This window comes from Archocentrus centrarchus, chromosome 19, assembly GCF_007364275.1.
Source record: "Archocentrus centrarchus isolate MPI-CPG fArcCen1 chromosome 19, fArcCen1, whole genome shotgun sequence".
Classification (NCBI taxonomy): Eukaryota; Metazoa; Chordata; class Actinopteri; order Cichliformes; family Cichlidae; genus Archocentrus; species Archocentrus centrarchus.
The window spans coordinates 24,829,069-24,848,325 of record NC_044364.1 but is presented as its reverse complement, the minus strand read 5'-3'; the positions used below and the strand labels follow the sequence as shown (position 1 = coordinate 24,848,325).

Sequence of the window (19,257 nt, the reverse complement as noted above, 5' to 3'; positions counted from 1 at the left end):
TGATTAAATTAGAACATCAGGAAGAAGATGTGCCTATGACTGAGAGGAATCTGAGTCATGAAAAACCAGCCAGAAACAAGACTGAATGATGAAGGTCAACTTGTAGTGCCCAGAGATTGTTTATGCTTAGATAACAGAAGTATAAAAATGTTTTGGTTAGACAGGAGCACGGGCTCAGAGAGAGAGAGCACACACACAGGCTGTCTCTTCTGAGTCCCCACATGCATGTGTACTTTTCCTGATTCTTTAATATATTAAATGTTTTACTTTTTTAATTAAAGTGTTTCAGGTGTCTTCCTTCACAAAAAACCTGTTTACTTGACAACTGGAAACTGCTGGAATACCTGTATCACTATCCACAGTGAGGTGAGTTTTACATCACCATGGACCAAGAGGGTGCCAACCAAGAAAGAAGCCCCTGCTCCAAAATTAAACATTCAAGCTAAACTGAAATCTGCAGCTGCCCACGTCAACAAGCCAAATGCCATCTGGATAAAGTATTATGGTCAGACAAGGCAAAGATTGAACTATTTGGCTACAATGACAATGGATGGAATAATGAAGAAGGAGAACTACCTCCAAATTTTTCAACTTCAGACACCTAGACAGTTGAAACTTGGACACAGATGGGTGCTCTAACAGGACAATGATCCCAAACACACATGAAAATTGGTTTTGGAATGGATAAAGTAAGCTAATATTAAGCTTCTTGAATGGCCTTCCCAAAGCCTCAACCCCAAAATTTGTGGACTACGCTTAAAAGCTGGGTCTGTGCCAGGGAACCATCAGTTTAAATGACCTATACCAATTCTGCAAAGAAGAGCAGTAAAATATCTAGCCAGAAGCTTGTTGATGGCTAACAAAAGTGTCTGATGGAGATACACATTGTTAAGGGGCATTTAACAAATATTGATGGTGGGTATGTATATATTTGAGCCTGTATGAATACGTTTGACCCTGTGTGGATTAGAAAAAATTCAAACTAAATTAAAACTCGTCCACCCAATTCTTTTTTAAAGTCATTAAAGATGTATGCTGTACAATCATTCCACTGTGGAAATACCATGACATTCATTCTCATAATGAGTGTATGTAAACTTCTGACCATAAGTGTACATATAGCCTGATGAAGAAAGGTTGGGTTAAAAGAGACATTTGATGTTTCAGATTTTCTTAAGCCAGCTAACACAAAGAAAGCATAGCTATGTCCAATCTCTTTCATAATACACCCCTGCAAAGATGGAGAATGAAGAAACAGTATAGTAACAACATACTTTTTTGTGTGTGTTCATTAGAAGAAAAATCAGATCACCGATTGATTGTAACATGGATTGAAATTAAGTTGAATTATTTGTTCAGTTTTCTCAAAACCAAGGACACTTTAGGAAGAACTTTACATTTGTATCAGCCAACTTCTGATGTATTTCAATAATTCTCCTTAAGCATTTTATGCCAATCACAATTATTTTCTTGCTTCTTACCTCCAGTTCAAAGTACCACTTCCCAGCATTAACGCAGTATGTTTTTTCTGCTCTGAAAATGCGGAACCTCTCAGCTGACATATTACTCAAGTCAGACTCAGCTGCTGGATGACAGAGAGGCATGGGAGGAGTGAGAAGTAAACAACAGGACAATCTGATGAGCATCTTAACAACACAATGTAAAGGAAAAATATCACATACTATACTTCTCAATATTTAAGGTGTTTATTTTTGCCTCAATAATTATAGAAATTTAAAGAAAATACAATGTTTTTTGGTTTGTTTGTTTTTAACTGAACAATGTGAACAGTATTGTACCATGATCCTGGTCAGGCGCTTCAAGATTGTATCCATATCCCAGGAGAGTCCTGACAGCCTCTCTCAGACTGTCTTTGTTGGACTTTTTGGTTCTCTCATCCAGCAGAGTGTAGGGGACCAGACGAGGGTTTCTACGGTTCTTTACATCCTGACAAGACACAAGGAAGTTACAAAATTGAAAAAAGAAGAACAAGAATTAACCTATAAGAATTATTTGCAGCTAAGAGCGGGCTTTTTTGTTCTCTCATTTAGAAGAGTGTAGGGGGAAAGATGAGGGTTTCTACTGTTCTTTACATTCTGACAAGAAACACAAGGAGTTTACAAAATTTTTAAAAAAGAAAGAAAATATTGCAGCTAAGAGAAGACATTGCAACATTTGGTATCACTGAGGTGCACTCTGATTACTGTTTGAGGCTTCCTCCACAATTGAATCAATCCTCTTGTTAAAAAGTCCAACTTCAGATGAATTAACATGTGTGCAGCCTGGTACAATTTTTTTTTTTTTATTTATATAGCTATTGTCCCCCTTCTTAACAACTCTTGTTAATGTCTTTATTAAGAGTTAAGATTTGGGGTGTAGATGCTTTAACTGACAGGTGAATATCACCAGAGGTAACTGTTGCTGCTAAATTAACTGGAGTCACTGAGCTGGTCTCTATACCTGACCTGAATATGACAAAAAATAAATAAATAATTGGGACTCCTGCTGTACCTAAATTACTTTTCAGAAAATAGTTACGATTAAGATAATTGAGGAACTATTGCGTGCATCACTTTAAATGGTAGATCAAGGTGAGGAGGTCATCACTGACGGTATAGAAAAAGAGTAACTAAATTTGGAGTATTCAGTAATTAACGTTTCATTTACTGTTTTGCAATCTCAGTGTTTGGATACAGATGCAAAAATTCATTTACAGATAAGAAACTAATCATACCTACAGATTCACAAATCTAGTATCCTGTAGAACCTAATCATTATCTACTATAAAATCCAAAATTGGAAGAGAAGTACTTAAGATTGGTGAATTAACTATCCAGTCTTTCTTCATTCATACTTCATTCATTCTTTAATAACTCCATATGTTTTAACGTTATGTTAACGTTACCTGTTGTATGCCATAGGTCCAGCCTTGGCGGATGCGATCTCTTGCCCAAACATTGTGTGCATTCTCAGCTAGCTTGTCCACCATAGCTTCCTGGGTGGAGGTCAATTTGATGTGACTCAGGTCCAGAGGAGCAGGTTTATAACCACTGGATAACTCATAGCTGCACAGATAGAGGTGAAATACTACATTTTTACCTAGCAAGCCTGAATAACTTGACTGGTGCTGATGTGTGAGACCATGTCCAAGCTAATGCTATATGCCAGTGGTGTGTTGCTCTAGTTATCAACACTCGCCAGCCACTTCATTAGGTACAACTTGCTAGTACTAGGTTGGAACCCCTTTTGCTTTAGAAATAACTTAGTTTGTGGCATAGATCCAACAAGGTACTTGACATGATATATTGGCATAATACCATCATGCAGTTGCTGCAGTCTGTTGGCTGCACATCCATGATGCAAATTTCCCATTCCACCACATCCCAAAGATATTTTACTAGATTGACATTTGTTAACTGTAGAGGCTATTTGAGTACGCTGAACTCACTGTCATATTCAAGTAACCAGTTCTGATCTTGTGACCTGGCACAAAGTCCTGCTTAAAGCAGCCAACAGTAGATGGTAAATGGACTGGATCTTATGTAGCACTTTTTCACTCTACTTGAGTGCTCAAAGGCCTTCATACAACAATGGGTACACTGTGATTATAAAAGGATTAACATAGTTATCAACAACACTCAGGTAGGCTGTGGTGTTTAAATGACAGAGTTGGTACTACAAAGTGTACCAAGAAAATACATATCGTTACAGCACCATCACCACCACCTGCCTTAACTTTTGCACTAGCAGAATGCACCCATGCTTTCATGTTGTTTACATCTTCCTACCATCTGAATGGTGCTACAGAACTCGACACTCCACAGACCAGGCAATGTTTTTCCAGTCCTCTGTTGTCTAATTTTAGTGAGGCTGCGCAAAATGTCACCTCAGTTTCCTGTTTTTAGCTGACAGGAGTGGCACCCGGTGTAGTCTTCTGTGCGGCACGGGAGGAGTAAGAAGTAAACAAAAAGGCGATTTGATGAGCAGCCCATCTTCTTCAAGATTTTACATTCAGAGATGTTCTTCTGTATACCATTATGTTTGGTTTGAACTTCATCTTGACCACATCTCCATGCCAGAATGCACTGAGTGGCTGCATTGAGCAGCTGTACCTAATGAAATGACTACTGAGTGTGTATATATATCCTTCTGTATCCATCTGTTATGTGTTATCTTGCATTGCTTGCATGCTTTTGGTTATTCTTGAGGTGTATTTTTTGTTTTTGTACTAATAGTTGATGGGTCTTACGTTGGTGACAGCTTCATGCTCTTGACTTTCTCTACAGCATGTTCATCTGCTAGTCCAACATGGCAACCCAAAGCCAGAAGAGTTCTGGAACAGGCAAAAACACAATCACACACACACCACATTAAATAGTCTGTGCAGGTGCTTGCTATGAATTTTAACCATTAATCATGCTTCTGCAATGTTCAGAGAAAACATACAATTATATGGGATCAAATTTCAAATCTCACTCAAATTTCAAATTTCACTGCACTGATATATTACTTGAGAGTCTCTAGAGACATCTGTAAATTGTAGCTTCGTTCCTGTTCAGGAAGCTTGGAGAACTCCACCAGACATGGATGCTGCCGCTTGTTATCGTCTCGCACCTGAAGCACACACACAGAAAAAGAAAAGGTTTTAGGGCAGTCAGGACATGGAGAACTATCAGAATCATGATCCAAATGCACTGTTGTGCCAAACATATTTGCTTTTACAAGAAGAGCTCTATAAATTCTCAATAGGCTCCTCTTGTTAATGTTTGAAATAAGGGGACCGAGAACGGGTACATATACATACATACACATACACACACACAACCCTACTGTGTTATGTTCTAGTGTGCGTGTGTCTCTGTCATGAAACGTACTCAATAATGAGGGCGAGAAGCTCCAAAAATGCCTCTTGGGATCCAGAGGCAGATAGGGAAAGATCCAGGGGACCTGGGCCATCCACAGCCCACCAGGAGCTCAGAAGACCTGAGGCCACACATCCCGATGGCACCCTTCGTGCACACCCCAGAGGAGGAAGGAGGGAGGCCCCAAATGGACCTCCCATGGACAAAGGGTAAGAGCCCCCAGTGAGCCAGAGGCAATGACAGCCCACCCCGCTGCAGGCCAGTCCCCCCAGCACAAGTCGAGAACACAGCCCCGGGCACCCAAGAACTGCCCACCACTCACCCAACACCCAAGATTTTCAGCTTTCCACACCTACTATACGCCAATCAATCATGTTGTATCATAACCCATTAAATACCCATCTCTGACTAATCTGAATTATCAAAAGCCTCCAAACAGCACTTCCCATTGCCTGCAAAATCCTCCATGTCCCTGGTTCCAGGGACATGATTTCAGCACTGTGCTACACTGAGGAGTCGGCATTTGTTGGTGGAGTCTAGCCTTGTTTTGTATAGAAAAAATGTTCACCGATCAAACTTGACTAAAGGAAGTAAAAGTTGTAACAAGATTTCTGTCGGTGAACCTGTGGAAGGATCATTACTGGCCTGTGCGGAGCTCCCGTCTCCTTTGCTGTGAGGGTCTCACTCACACAGTCTGCTCACAGGACAGGTAGGTTAGCTCGGTGTATACCCGCATGCAAGTGGGGGCCGGTCACAGCCACACACAGTATGCATCCTCAGTTGTCATGAACCCCGCAGCCTAGTATCTACTATTTTGTTATTGTTAAAATAAATGTGCAGCCATTTTGTGCCATTGTGGTTGCATTGTGAGAATCTATGTAGAAATCTTTTTATTATAGTCTAATATTTGGGCCTTTTTCCTTCATTCACACTGGGCAGAGTATGGACTGAAGATTTAGCTGGTTTTGCCACAAAACTAAATATTATTTGTTAAAAAGTAGGCAAATGACTATATTTACATTTTTGAAAAAAGGCACCTCACCTTTGTCTGTAAAATGAAATTCCCGAGCTTTACCATAAGATCCAGATAAAAAAAAAACAAAAATAGCTTTTTGTCATGGGTCGGGGTGGGCTCTGTGGTTTGTGGGCATGTCTGTCATGATCCGTTGGGGCAGGCAGCTGTTTCCTGTTGTCATACCGGCACCTGGGCACACACCTGTTCCTGGTGGTCATTACGGTCAAGAGTATTTATGAGGAGCTGAGACGCTGACTCGCCACCAGATTGTTCAGCCTCCCTGTGGTAAACCTACCTGCTTTGCCTTTTGGAAATTGCTTACCCGTGATTACCTCTGTCATTCCTGTTGCTTCATCATCTCCACTCATATAGCATCACATTCCCTTGGAGTGGTGAAACCACCCTCCACCACGCCAGAGCCCTTCTTCTCGGCCACCTGCTGTCCAGCTTCCGCCTGCCTGCCCCTCGGACCTCCTCTGCCCAGACGCACTCCGCCAGCCACATCCCCAACCAGTCATTAAACCTGAGTTCCTGAGTGAGCCTTCTTAACCTTCTGACCGTCACCTTTTCGGTTAGTCAATTCCTGTAATAAACCTTGTTTCCTGTGAACTGTTGCCTCTGCGCCTGGGTCAATTTCCACCGGCCGACATGACGCTTTTTAAAGAAAATTGTCCAGGCAAATTTAGAGGACTTTGCATATGAACTCTTCATATGTTCCTATGTTCAGTTAAAAAACAAACAAAAACAACAATGCCTTCTGAAAAATAAATTGTGCATTGAGAATAGAAAAGAAAAGAATGCCTTTATTTGTCATTATATAGAATGAACAATGAGATTGGAGGTCCACTCCTGTTCCATGCCATGCAGTAGAAAGTCACACTTTCTAAAAATATAAAATAAAACTTCCAAAAATATACAGAAAATAAAATGGGATGTATTAAAAAATGTACATTATAAAAAAAAATAAAATCAATAGATAAGTATATACATATAAAAATGAAGATGGGTGAGTATTGCACTTGGTGAATGAATACTAGATATTGCACATTATAGGGGTGATAGATATTGTTCAGTATGAATAATATTGCACAGAGATGTGGGTATTGCACAGTTAGAGTGGGTGTGTGTGTGTGAGTTCAGGGTGGTTATTGCTTTGGCAAAGAAACTGTTCATGAGTCTGTTTGTTCTGGCTTAGATGCACCTATAGCACCTGCCAGAGGTCAGCAGGTCAAACAGTTCAAAACCAGGGTGTGAGCTATAATTGATTGTAGCTGTCAGGAAGGGGAGAGGCCAGCCAATGATTCTTTGTGCTGTCTTGACTACACTCTGAACACTGTGTTACATTCATGAAGGTTTCTCATTATCGCAGACTTTGACAATGTCTTCCTCATCCAGAGTGTTCCTGACTTGGCTAGATGTTGTGAAGGGTTTTTTCTTAACCAAGGAATGAATTGTGCAATTATCCATTATCACCTTCTATGGTGTTCAAGGCTTTTCGGTGTTTTTGAGCTGGCCAGGGCCTAACGATCATCTCCTTCACTTGCATCAGATTCCTTTGGACCTCACATTAAAAGTTCCTGTGAATCGTTATCAACACTTTAACTCACGATCTTTTATCTAATTTGTTTGTAGTTACAAGGGAACTGGCTTCACCTATCCAATTACTTATGAACCTCTGAAAATGGGGGGCTAGGCATAAAAATGGCTGTAATCCCTGAAGAGTTAATGTAGCACTTATGTTAAACAACTTCAATTTAAAACTGAAAATCTGCACTTCGATCATATCTTGATCGTTTGATTTAAAATCCACCTTTTCACTTGTGTTGCCTGACGGTTTGCTAGAATCACAGAAAGGCCAAATTAAAGTTTTGCTCCATGGTCTCACCAAACTCTGCGCAAATAATTTAATTTTGCGAGTGCCAGTGTTCATTCAACAACCTGCGCACGTAGAACTCCGCAGTCATGCGGACAAAGAAGCATTGAGCACGTGAGTGACAGCTGTGCGTGCGCTGCTGCAGTTGCACGCTCTCGTGAGGAAACTTTACATGCTTGGAGCTGAATTCTATGCCCGTGAAGAAACTGACCTTTGACTGCTGGAGCGGAACCTATGGAGCCTAATGTGATTGGTTACTTTGATGGATAGTTCAGGTTACTGCATTAGACTGAGTCATACTGTGGCAGCAACAGAAGAGCTGTTTAAAACTGTATTTGCTCACAATTTGAAGAAGAAAGTTTCCTGCATTAACTATTCTTAGTTATTGTTTTCTGTGTAGCAGCATTAAAGTAATCCATTGCCAACTGTCAGTGGATTACTTTAATAAATCTCACGAATATATAATAAATCTTTAAAACCAGAGTATTCAAAGGCAAGTTCTGAAGTGATCATCTGCCAAAAGTGATTTCCAGTATTTGCCCAAAAATGATTTAAACTGTATAACTGTATATTTAAACTGTAAATGACTTTTTGGCCTATAATCAAACAAAACTCTCATAAATTATAACGTGTCATTTTGAGTGAGAAACGACATTCCTATCAAACGATAAAAGCTGCAGTCATTTTGTGGGAAAGTGACTTTCATAAATTCTTTATTGGGGTAAAAACTGTCACTGACATTAAAAATATCTTTTTAAAGAGAGATCTGACCAAGAGGGCAGCAGCAGAAATTGCAACAAATATAACATCACAGTTCTATAAAGTTATTTTAAGTGGCCCAAAAGTACTGGATTGATTATAAAATAGATACAATAACGCAGAGGCCTAAAGATACTTGGAGAACAGGTAATAAACACATAAACAAAACACAGAGAAATAACGGAAATCACTTTTTGGCAGACAGTCACTTTTTAGCACAACACCAGATTGCGAATGAAATTATTTGTGCATAATATGTTTTTTCTCACATGTGACTTTTGACCTAAACATAATTCCATACTGCTGCCTCTCAAATCCCACAAGCTATTGAAGCTCAATAGGACTCCTCCTTCAGCTATACATTTGGGCATGCCAAGCCTGTGCAGCATCCTCCTCCTGTCACCAAAATTATGTTTCAGTATTGAAATGCATTTATACTGTTTATTTTATTTTTTTGTTGTTTTCTTTGCTCTCAGTAGTCTAATTAACATTTTGATTTTTGAGTTTAAGAGGTTGTCATGGAGCATCATAGTGGAGAAATATGTTAATTTAGTATACACCTTATCTCACTGGTCACAAATGTGACTGTACATAAGATTCACTTTTTCACCTACTTTTCCATTCAATTAAAAAAAAATGTTACCCTTTCAAAAGGGTTACTAACTAAACATAATGGGGATATTTTTCTGTTTGGGAAAAATTCAGGATTAAATGGATTAATTAAATTATTAACCAGAGTTCCATGTTCATAGTTTAATATATTATGAGAGACTGATTAAACTAATGACTTATGTAGATTTTCCATTAATTTTGATCATTTAATTATTGATTAAAATACCCAATTCAGTGGCTAAACATGTGAGAGTTAATTGTTTTATATATTTTCCTTAGTTTGAAGGTGGTGCCCCAAATATTTAGATTTTCTGATTTTACCAGGTTGATTAAATACACCAGGAGCCCCACAATCATTCTGGTTCTGCCTGTATGAGCAATGGTAACACTGACAGTCACATGTAGTAACCTTTACATGTGACAGATCTGAGCAGTGTTAAATTAATGTTTGAATCTTACAATATTTTGTTTAGATATCTCTTTATGCAATTTTGGATTCTTTTTACTTGAATCAGTACCTGCAGTGAGAGCATGCAGAAGAAAATGCAGATATGGCAGAATTGCAGTAACTTCCCATTGGTGAGAATCTAATGGCAAATAACTTTGTGTTCTTTTTGCAGATGTAGCATCAAAGTCAAGACCTGCTTCAATCAAAATACTGAGTTCATATTACTTAAAATTGCTTAGTATGTGAACATTACTTGTTAATGCTGAGTAAGCTGAACTGTTTCATGTCCTTTTTTATTGTAATTGTGTTTTTAAGTCCAATCAACAGCTCCTACTGAAATAAACTGAGTTTATATTACTTAAACACATAATTACAATAAGATAGACCATCAAAAAGTACAGTCTACTCAGCATTAATAAGTAATGTTGCGAAATGACAGATATTTGAGTTCTCTACTTGTACAGTTTTTTTATTGGTCCATGGCCAAATGTTATTTGTAAATGTTAATGTACCAGTGTTCAGCACGGCTGAGTTTTATCATGTTTGTTTATTTATAAATTTAAACAGACACAGTTCAGTATCGTTAAAAATATCTTTGCTACAGGCAGGTGGCATGGCATGGTGTGGTGGTTAGCACTGCTGCCTCACAGCTACAGTGGCTATCTAATAATCTGGGTTCAATTCCACCTTCGCCCAGGCCTCTTGCTGTGCAGAGTTTGCATGTTCTCCCCGTGTCTGTGTGGATCTGAAGACATGCAGTTAATGAGGTTAGGTTAATTGGTCACATCTAAATTGCCCAAAGGTGTGAATGATTGGCTGTCTCTCTGTGTTAGCTTTGCAACAGGCTAGCAACCTGTACAGGGTGTACCCAGCATCTTGCCTTACGTCAGCTGGGATGACATAAGCTCCTCCGCCCCGCCAAAAAAAGGATAGGGGATGAGGTTGGATGGAAAAATATATGTGATGATTGATTAAAGGCCAATTTTAATTTGTCCAAACTATAAAAGATAAGTTTGGTCAATTAGAACATACAATTTAGTTCAAGTGGTAATGGAGTAGTGCTTACTTAACAAAATGGGTGGTGAATGATTGCTTAAACTAAGTATCTTCACTTACTGAAACTCTGACATTAGTACATTCAACTTAAATCTTTCATTCCATTCCAAAAGCACATTGAACATAGTCCACTGTACTTTAAGGCAAAGATTTACCTTAGTTTCAACTTACAACTTATCTGGGTTTACAGTGTGTAATAAGTCCAGTTATGACATTTCCTCACTAATAAACATTCTATAGTCAACTGTAGGTGGTATTATACCAAAGTGGAACAATAAGAAACAACAGCAACTCAACCACAAAGTGACAGACCATGTAAAGTCACAGAGCAGGGGCAAAGTATGTGCTGAGGCACATAGTGCACAGAGATCAGTTGCCAGGAGAACAGTAATTGTCTGACTGCACTGTGCCAAATGTACAGTTTTGTGAAAGAGGGATCGTGGTGTGGGGTTGTTTTTCAGGAGTTGGGCTCAGCCCCTTAGTTCCAGTGAAAAAAAGTCTTAAAGCTTTAGCGTACCAAAACAATTTCAACTCACAACTTTGTGGGAACAGTTTGGAGATGGCTTTTTCCTGTTCCAGCATGACTGCGCTCCAGTGCACAACACAAGGTCCATAAAGACATGAATGAGCAAGTTTGGTGTGAGCAAATGTGGCTGGCCTGCACAGTCCTGACCTCAACCCGATAGAACACCTTTGGGATGAATTAGAGCAGAAACTGTGAGCCAGGCCTTCTCTTCCAACATCAGTGTTTGACCTCACAATTGTGTTTCTGGAAGAATGGTCAAAAATTCTCATAAACACCCTCCTAAACGTTGTGGAAAGCCCTCCCAGAACAACTGAAGCTGTTATAGCTGTGGGCCAACATCATATTAAACCCTATGGATTAGGAATGGGACATCACTCGAGTTCATATGCGTATGAAGGCAGACAAGCAAATAATTTTGCCAATACAGTGTAGCATTCAGTTCTGACTTGTGTCAGCATTACAGAAAAGAGATGCATGTCCGAAAGGGATTGGAAATCAGTGTTTGGTTAAACATTCCTTTATCGCATCTTGGCAAGACTTATACAGCCTGTTCTGTTTTATTGGACTGTGTGTGTGGATCCAGTGTGAAGCACTTTGTAATGTGCAATTTGAGAAGTGTGTCTAAACAATATTGTTGCAATTATGATATACAGGTATGTCTGGTACTCACTACACCATAGGTCCACCCCAGTTCTATCTTGTTCATCACCCAGAGTTCATGGATGTTTTCTGCAAGTTTCTCCCTGATCCTCTCCAAGAGAGGTGGCAAAACAATCTAAACAGAAAACAAACAGTTCTCTCAGTCTGACATTCCATTATTGGTTATGATTGACAGAAAAAAAACTTTTCTGAATGACATCAGAAAAACATTAAAAACTGTAATCAAGTGTATTATTGAGGAAAAAAAGGAGAAAGACATTTGTGACTTTTGAAGGCATCCATGACTGTAATTGCACCTGGCTGGTGTCTACAGGAGTGGGGGTGAATGCTGCCTGGCTCAAAGTGATGGTGGGTCCTAGCAGGTCTCTGGTGGCAGTCTGATCCTGACTGGCCTCCAATTTCAGCTTCTCCCTAGGCAACACAGCCTCGTAGCAAGGAGCATAACCTGGAGGAGGGAGGAACTTGAACTCCCCATGACGCCCACCGAGGAGGAAACGCACCCTGCAGTGCAACATATAACAGAGAGGGAATCAGTGAGTGAGAATCAGTACACTGAATATGTGTATCCATAGAAAAATAAATGTTTGTGATGATGATGATATAGAAATGGCTACAAAACAGGTGTGAGTTAGCAAGGCTGCTACCAGCCTAAACTGATGAGTTGTACTATTTGTCTTCATATTGCTGACCAAGTAATACACTGTTATGCCCATAAGTTTTTGGACAATGAAAGATGTTTCTGTAATTTTGCCTCTGGACAACACCTCAATGACTTTAAAGTCAAACAAGCAAAATATGATTGAAGTACAAACTTTCGACTTTTAAAGGGGTTTAATAAAAATAAGCTTATTGAATTACAGTCATTTTTATGCATCGTCCCTCCTTTTCACGTGTTTAAAAGTATTTAGTCAAACTAACGTAATTTAAAATATAAGGATTGTTTTTAATACTTGAATGAAAATTCTTTGCAGAGTGATGCCCTTAAATCTAGAACCCATGGATTCCTAGATTCTCCCTTGAGATGCTCTGCCAGGCCTTTACTGTAGGCCTCTTCAGTTGCTGCTTGTTTGTGGGTTTCTCTGCCTTCAGTTTTATCTTTAGCATCTGGCTCATTCTGTTAGCAACTGTAATCTATAAACAATAGTGACCCAGTTCTAGTACACTAACCATTATGCAAAATCAGGATGTGCATGAAAGCAATGCTTACAGTCATCACATAGGTGCAAATCTATTTTAAAGACAAAAATAAAGCAAGCTGTTTTGGATTTATTCTTACAGTACACAAAGAAGAAAACGGACAATAACTCTGTTATCATGTGATCTTCAGTTAAATACTGACTTGACCCCAGCAGAGAAGCTCGCCACTGGGAAGAAAAGGCCATCAGAGTTGAAGTTCTCAAACATGCCCTGAACCGGCTGCCCATTGATCCTGAAGGAGATGCTGGGCACACTGAGGTCCAGGCAGCAGCTCACCACATCCTCTGATCGCAGGAGATGCTGATTGGGTGAGCTAACAGTCCGTGCAATGCAGCCTGCACAGGACAGATCAAAGTGCAGTAAGGACTTTAGTTTAGTTTGATTTGAACTCTGGAGCATGTAAACATCTGAATTCTAACTGTTTGAGTAGAACATGACATCAGAGTTTATACATGGACATATTTCCATTTCTTTATGTTTTTTGTTTTAAGTTTACAGAGTGTTTCCTTAGTTATTACTATGTACAAAGAAGCTCAAAAAAATCATACTGTATATCTCTGGTTGTGTTTTTATGTATTATTTTTGGTATTTTTTCCAATTTTATGCATGTATTTTGAACATGATGGTTTATGGTTGTTTATCTGAATACTTTAACATGAAAGTTTATAGGAACTGTCTTACAATTGGAGCCTGTCTAGTGTGGCCATTAGAAGAAGTGCAGTTTTTGGCACTTCTGAGCTGACTTCATTGCATAAAAGCTTGCCATATTCAACCAAAATAACTTCTTGCAGGTATTTTGCATAACTCCAGTCTCTGGCCAAAACTTGATATTTTTTTCCTTTAAAAGCTGTTTTCTCTTCTTCTTCATTGATTTTTTAAGCTTTTATTAGTAGTGGAGAAGATAGACAGGAAAGTGGGGAGAGGGACTGAGATTGAATGACACACAGGAAATCATCTGTAACAGACCTGAATGCAGGCTCCTGCAGAAGGGGCTGACTTTGGGTATATGAGTTATAGCAGCACCCAGTTGCAATTTGTTTGTGCCAGTTTGAATTGCATGAATTCCCATTTAAAATCCCGCGGTATTAAAAAAAAAAAAAAATCACTCACAGGCTTTGACTACACTGGTCCACAACCCACCATTTCTCATTTTTGAGTCATTAGTTGGTGGATTTGGAAGTGTGCCTAAGATCAATATACCATTGAAAGTTCTCATTCTAGTTTATCTTTGACTATCAGACAGATGGCCTTACATTATCATATACTGTCATGCAGAAGCACTCTTTGATATGATTCTAAATTCATAGCTGAATTAATGACTATAAGCTGCCCAGTCCTTGAGGTAGCATACCAACCTCATACCTAAAAAAAAATGACCACCATGTTTCACAGTTCACAGCTTTTGTCTACAGTTACTGCCAACAACTCTGACTTTGGCCATTTCAAAATAATTTTCTTTTAACACAACAAAGGTTTTTCCCGGGTCACCTTCCATGGACATCAAATCTGAGCCACTAAACACTTGCTCTTTAACTCAAACAGTGACAAAAGTTACGTGCAGATTCTGTGACGAAACTTTAAGATTCTTTATTTTATTTCTTTTTTTTTTTTTTTTTTTTTTTTTTAATAAAACAGTCTGTTTTGGCTAAATTTCCCAGGACAGCCAGTCCTAGCCAAATCAGTAGTTTGAAATGTACACCTCTTGTAGATTACTTTTTATTTGAATTTCATTTGAAAGATTTATTTCCAGTAATTTGGAGATGTTTTTCAGTCCCTTGCCACTAAGGATGTTCTAATTATTGACATCTACCCTGAAAACCTTGATTCTAATTTTATAGATTTGAATGAGTTCTTAGTTTTTGTTCTGATCATATGTTTTTAAATAAAAAATGCATGCAACAGTCAAACATTTCAATAAGAAAAATTATTTTGCGCTATACAGACTTTCATTATCACTCATAACTAGTTAATATAATAACTTCATCTCTTTCTACACACACACACACACACGCACAGCTCACCTGACCAAAGATGGAGTCCATCGAAGCCATAGGAATAGAGGTCATCACCCACCCCATTGCCTCCCCACCCCTCACCTCCACTGGGGTATGGTGCATAGCCATTAGTGTTGCCCCAGCCCACCCTCAGGTGAGTGGCCTCTGCTGTGACAAATGGCAAAACCTCATCCACAATCAACTCGTAGTACCACTTCCTGTACTGGGCAGAGCCATCACTGACACCCAGAAAGATGTTAGGACGCATGCTGTTGGAGTGAATGAATGTCATTGACTAGGTAAATACGGCATACCGTTACTCTAATAACTATATTAGATTCCATGGTTTGACCATTACAATCGTAGTCCTATTTGTGCGTGTATACCTGCTTACGTGGTTGATCAGGCGGGTCTGCAGTAACAAATCTCTTCCTGGCAGTAGGTTATCACAGATCAGGTGCTGGTTAGAGCGCACTGCCACCCCGTGACACACACACAATGAACATAACACGTCTAGAACCTAAACAGCATTTAAAAACAAGAGAAGATGTAATTGTTTCTAAAATAGAAAAACATACAAGTAAACAGTGCCATACATAATGAACTACATGTAACCCATGTAGCAAATTGCTGAAAAGGTCAGTGTTGGCTAGAGACAATACAGAGGGCTAAGAGTGTCAGTGTTGTAACTATTTACAACTAAAAGTTTCTAAAATGAACATTAGCATTAGGACTAGATTATGAAGCAATGGGAGACCAACTCACATGCACCCTTAATGGATGAATGCTCCCTGATACACTGCAGAAATTATTCATACATGATTAAAACATGACAATGAGTACAAAATGTGGAGTTTCTGCAGGATAAACTGGAACAACAAGTCAGCTTGATGGAGGCCCTATGTCAAAATATTCAGAAATAAAAGCATCTGCTGGGAAGAGGGCTATGGAGTCCATGCCCTGATAAGTCAGAACTTTTTTTTTCTCGGCATGAGAGGGACATAAACAATATGGGCTTGTTGTTTTAATACTGTAGCTATACAAAGACACAGTAATATTAATTAGTAACGTTAATTTTAAACACCGTGTTTTGATGTTTACATTTTTATCCGTCATACACCACCATCAGGGATGCATCTGACTGGTACTGAATTGATTCTTCAGCATGAAAATATGTGACAAAACCAAGGCAGAGACATAAAAACTTATAGTATTGTCAGACACAATAAGGACCAGGAGTCCTGCAACAGAGGGTCTGACCCCACAGAATCCTGCAATCAACAGAAGGCAGTGATAGACTCTAAACCCATATGGGAAGTTCTCCAAAGAACAGACTACCTACCTGTAAAAAAATGTATGCAAGTGTACCAGGGATAATTAGCTTTTATGTGCAATAATTATTATCGAGCATTTTTTTTCCTTTATTGCACTTTTGCAGTATTTTTGAACACAACACTTTAGATATAGATAGATAGATAACATTAGCACTGTAATTTATGTTTGTGGATAAGTAGGCGCCCATACCTTGTGATTCCGACCATGTTTGTCCAACAGAGATATAATGGATTTGATATGTCCCTCTTTGATTATGTTAAGTGCTTCAGGACTCTCCACCAGCACACAGTGAAGCACCTCCAATATACCTATAATTAAAAATAAATTGTAGCTTGCGTATAACATAATTCAAATCTACAACCACAGTGCTAAGCATTGCTGTCATAGAAACTTTCACTACACCCATGATCAGACTCTGAGAAAGCACTTCTGCTCAGAATTACAATCTAATTTTTGACACTTTCATTCACTTGTGGTGCGATGTTTCCCACTATCATATTGCTGCTTTAGTGAACAATGTAAACTTGGAAACTTAAGGCACAGTCATGCTTGTGACAGGTGAACAGTTGGCTTTGGATTAATTTAGTTGAAGAAGCCTTTTATGAGTTGATTAAATCCACACAAATGTCATCTGAACACTGATTTTTGCATGTAGCATACATTTGTATGTAACAAAGATATTTTTTAAATGTGGACTTGTATATAATCATATCTTATATTACACCTTGTAAAAGATAAATAACCTACCAGAACAAGCCTCCAGCCGCTCCAGTCTGCTAATGAGCCAGTCCAGTGAACCAGAGAACTGGGCACAGTTCTTCCTGTTCCCCCTGATGAGTGCAGCTAGAAAGATGAATGGGAAAGGGAGTGGACAGTAGAGAAGAGACATGATATCAAGAAGTGCATCAATAACCCAGAAAACTGTAGAATCATCTGTTCTTACTGATCCCATGTGTCTTTGCAGATCGCTGCATCACTATCACTAACTAATGAATATCAGAGTCATTTGTCATCTCTTTAAATAACCTGAATATCAAAATTTATCAGCTCTAATGTGTGGTTTAAATGAATGGAATTACAATGGGGGCTATGTCGTCTTTCCTATGCATCTGTCTGCACACTGTTTACCCAGGAGCTGGTAGAGGGAGTTGAGAATGGAGCTCCAGGCATCTCCAGCCTCCTTTCCAACTGCCTCTGCGAAATGAGCTGCACTACTATAGACGTGAAGACGATCAATACACTCCAAGACCAGGCTGATCATCCCCTAAAGACATAGAAGTTGTTGGTTTTGCGTTATTCACCTGGATTGAGATAATGTCTGCAATGCTGCTGCTCTATAAACAGAATCCAGTCAGAAAAATTAGGAAACAGAAGACAAATTGAAAACAATTCATTCATTCATTCTGTGGATATGGATATTGCTCTAGATGATACAATCATGCTACTACCTGAATTAAAAAAATGTCAGAGTACCAAAAAACTGCATTTCCTCAAGTGGCTACTGGAAGTTGACTCCAAAACCTTGTACAAAAAATCTGTTTGTGCCACTATGTAAATATATTAAACTAAATCTTTAAAATGGAAAACAAAATCTGTCTGCCTACCTCTTCCTGAAAGAGATTCTGACGGTTCTTCAGAGCTCTCAGTCGGTTCTGCTTGTCTTCATGTTCCAAGTGATCTCCAGGTGGTTGGAAGTAGCCAATTAGATCCTGCAAACTAAGGCTAACTGAGTCTATTGGCAGATCCAAAGTAGAGCTCCTTCCCTTTTTTCTTAGTATGTCCAGACCCCTGGGGAAAACAGATAGAGGATGTCAATCATCCTTTAAACCAGAGAAGAAGAAATTGCAATTATTGACTGTGCCAAAGGGTGATAATGTCAGGGATCGATGGCAGACAAAGTTATTGGTGATGGATCATCAATCAAGGTGATTTTTCTTCATAAGAAATCAAATTTGCCAAGCTGCACATAGTTTCATGTCAAAATCTCCACATATAACGGACACTAGATGTGTCTGTACGTGCAATGGCACGAGCTCAGCCTCAGACTTCACTGTGTTTTGAAATTGCGGCTACACTGAACCATTATAATCATTATCAAACAAGAGAAAACAGGAAAATATTTCTGACTGTTGAATTCATTTTTAAAGCAGAATGTAATATGAGCACATCTGCAGAGCCAATCTTGTCTCCTGAACTTTTTTCTACTGAGTGTTTTTGTAAGGAAAAAACTTGGCTGTGTGAGGAAGGGATGGTGCAGGAGAGAGAGGTGAAATATTTTACACAGGAAAAAAGTAAACTGGATGAGTTGGTAGAACTACTGTATAGGTCTAAGTTTAACAATTAGAGCCAGTAAATGTCTTGACTATAGTTGTTTGGCTAAATCAATTAGCATTGTACGTCAACATGCGAACATCTCGTCCTAACTCCTGATATGTGTGTTTCTCTTTCACCAATTAGCTGTTTTTTTGGGGGGGGTTTTTTGGTGTACGTTTGTCTGTTTCTGAAGTTCATCCTGTCAGTGTAATTTTACCTCATCTGGTAGCTTTGTAGCTGCTGTTGTTTTATTCAACCTACATCTCTGTTAGTTTGCTTTTGTGTGTGTGATACCACCTGATAAAACGGTTGAACAGGAACACAGTGCTGCGGATGACCCTTGCAGTGCGGCTTTCCTCGTGTTGTGAACGCGACAGTGTTAGCCCATCATCCATGTGCCCCTCGTGGTGCATGATTGCCTAAAATAAGAAACAATATTTCTCCTGGTTCAGCCTCCTTTAACACCAGTTTTGGAAATATATTCAAATTGCTCATGTCCAATCTCAGACTTTTAGTTTTAACTTCCCTAACTCCAGCAACTCTGCTTATGTTAAAGTGTTAGTTACACAACACAAGTTAATATACAATTGCCTTGTGTTGTTTAAAA

The 19,257-nt window shown here is 39.0% G+C and overlaps 1 protein-coding gene across 1 annotated transcript in view; it reads right to left on the bottom strand.

The window, feature by feature from the left end:
- Positions 1 to 19,257, bottom strand: part of ryr2a (ryanodine receptor 2a (cardiac)) — a 375,294-nt gene that overhangs the window by 257,079 nt on the left and 98,958 nt on the right. Inside the window, 15 exon segments of the mRNA XM_030754826.1 lie at positions 1,482 to 1,566; positions 1,781 to 1,947; positions 2,906 to 3,065; positions 4,250 to 4,333; positions 4,511 to 4,614; positions 11,822 to 11,926; positions 12,108 to 12,312; positions 13,151 to 13,343; positions 15,030 to 15,271; positions 15,389 to 15,522; positions 16,527 to 16,645; positions 17,085 to 17,180; positions 17,466 to 17,601; positions 17,942 to 18,125; positions 18,948 to 19,069. Of these exon segments, the coding sequence (XP_030610686.1) occupies positions 1,482 to 1,566; positions 1,781 to 1,947; positions 2,906 to 3,065; positions 4,250 to 4,333; positions 4,511 to 4,614; positions 11,822 to 11,926; positions 12,108 to 12,312; positions 13,151 to 13,343; positions 15,030 to 15,271; positions 15,389 to 15,522; positions 16,527 to 16,645; positions 17,085 to 17,180; positions 17,466 to 17,601; positions 17,942 to 18,125; positions 18,948 to 19,069 (2,136 nt within the window).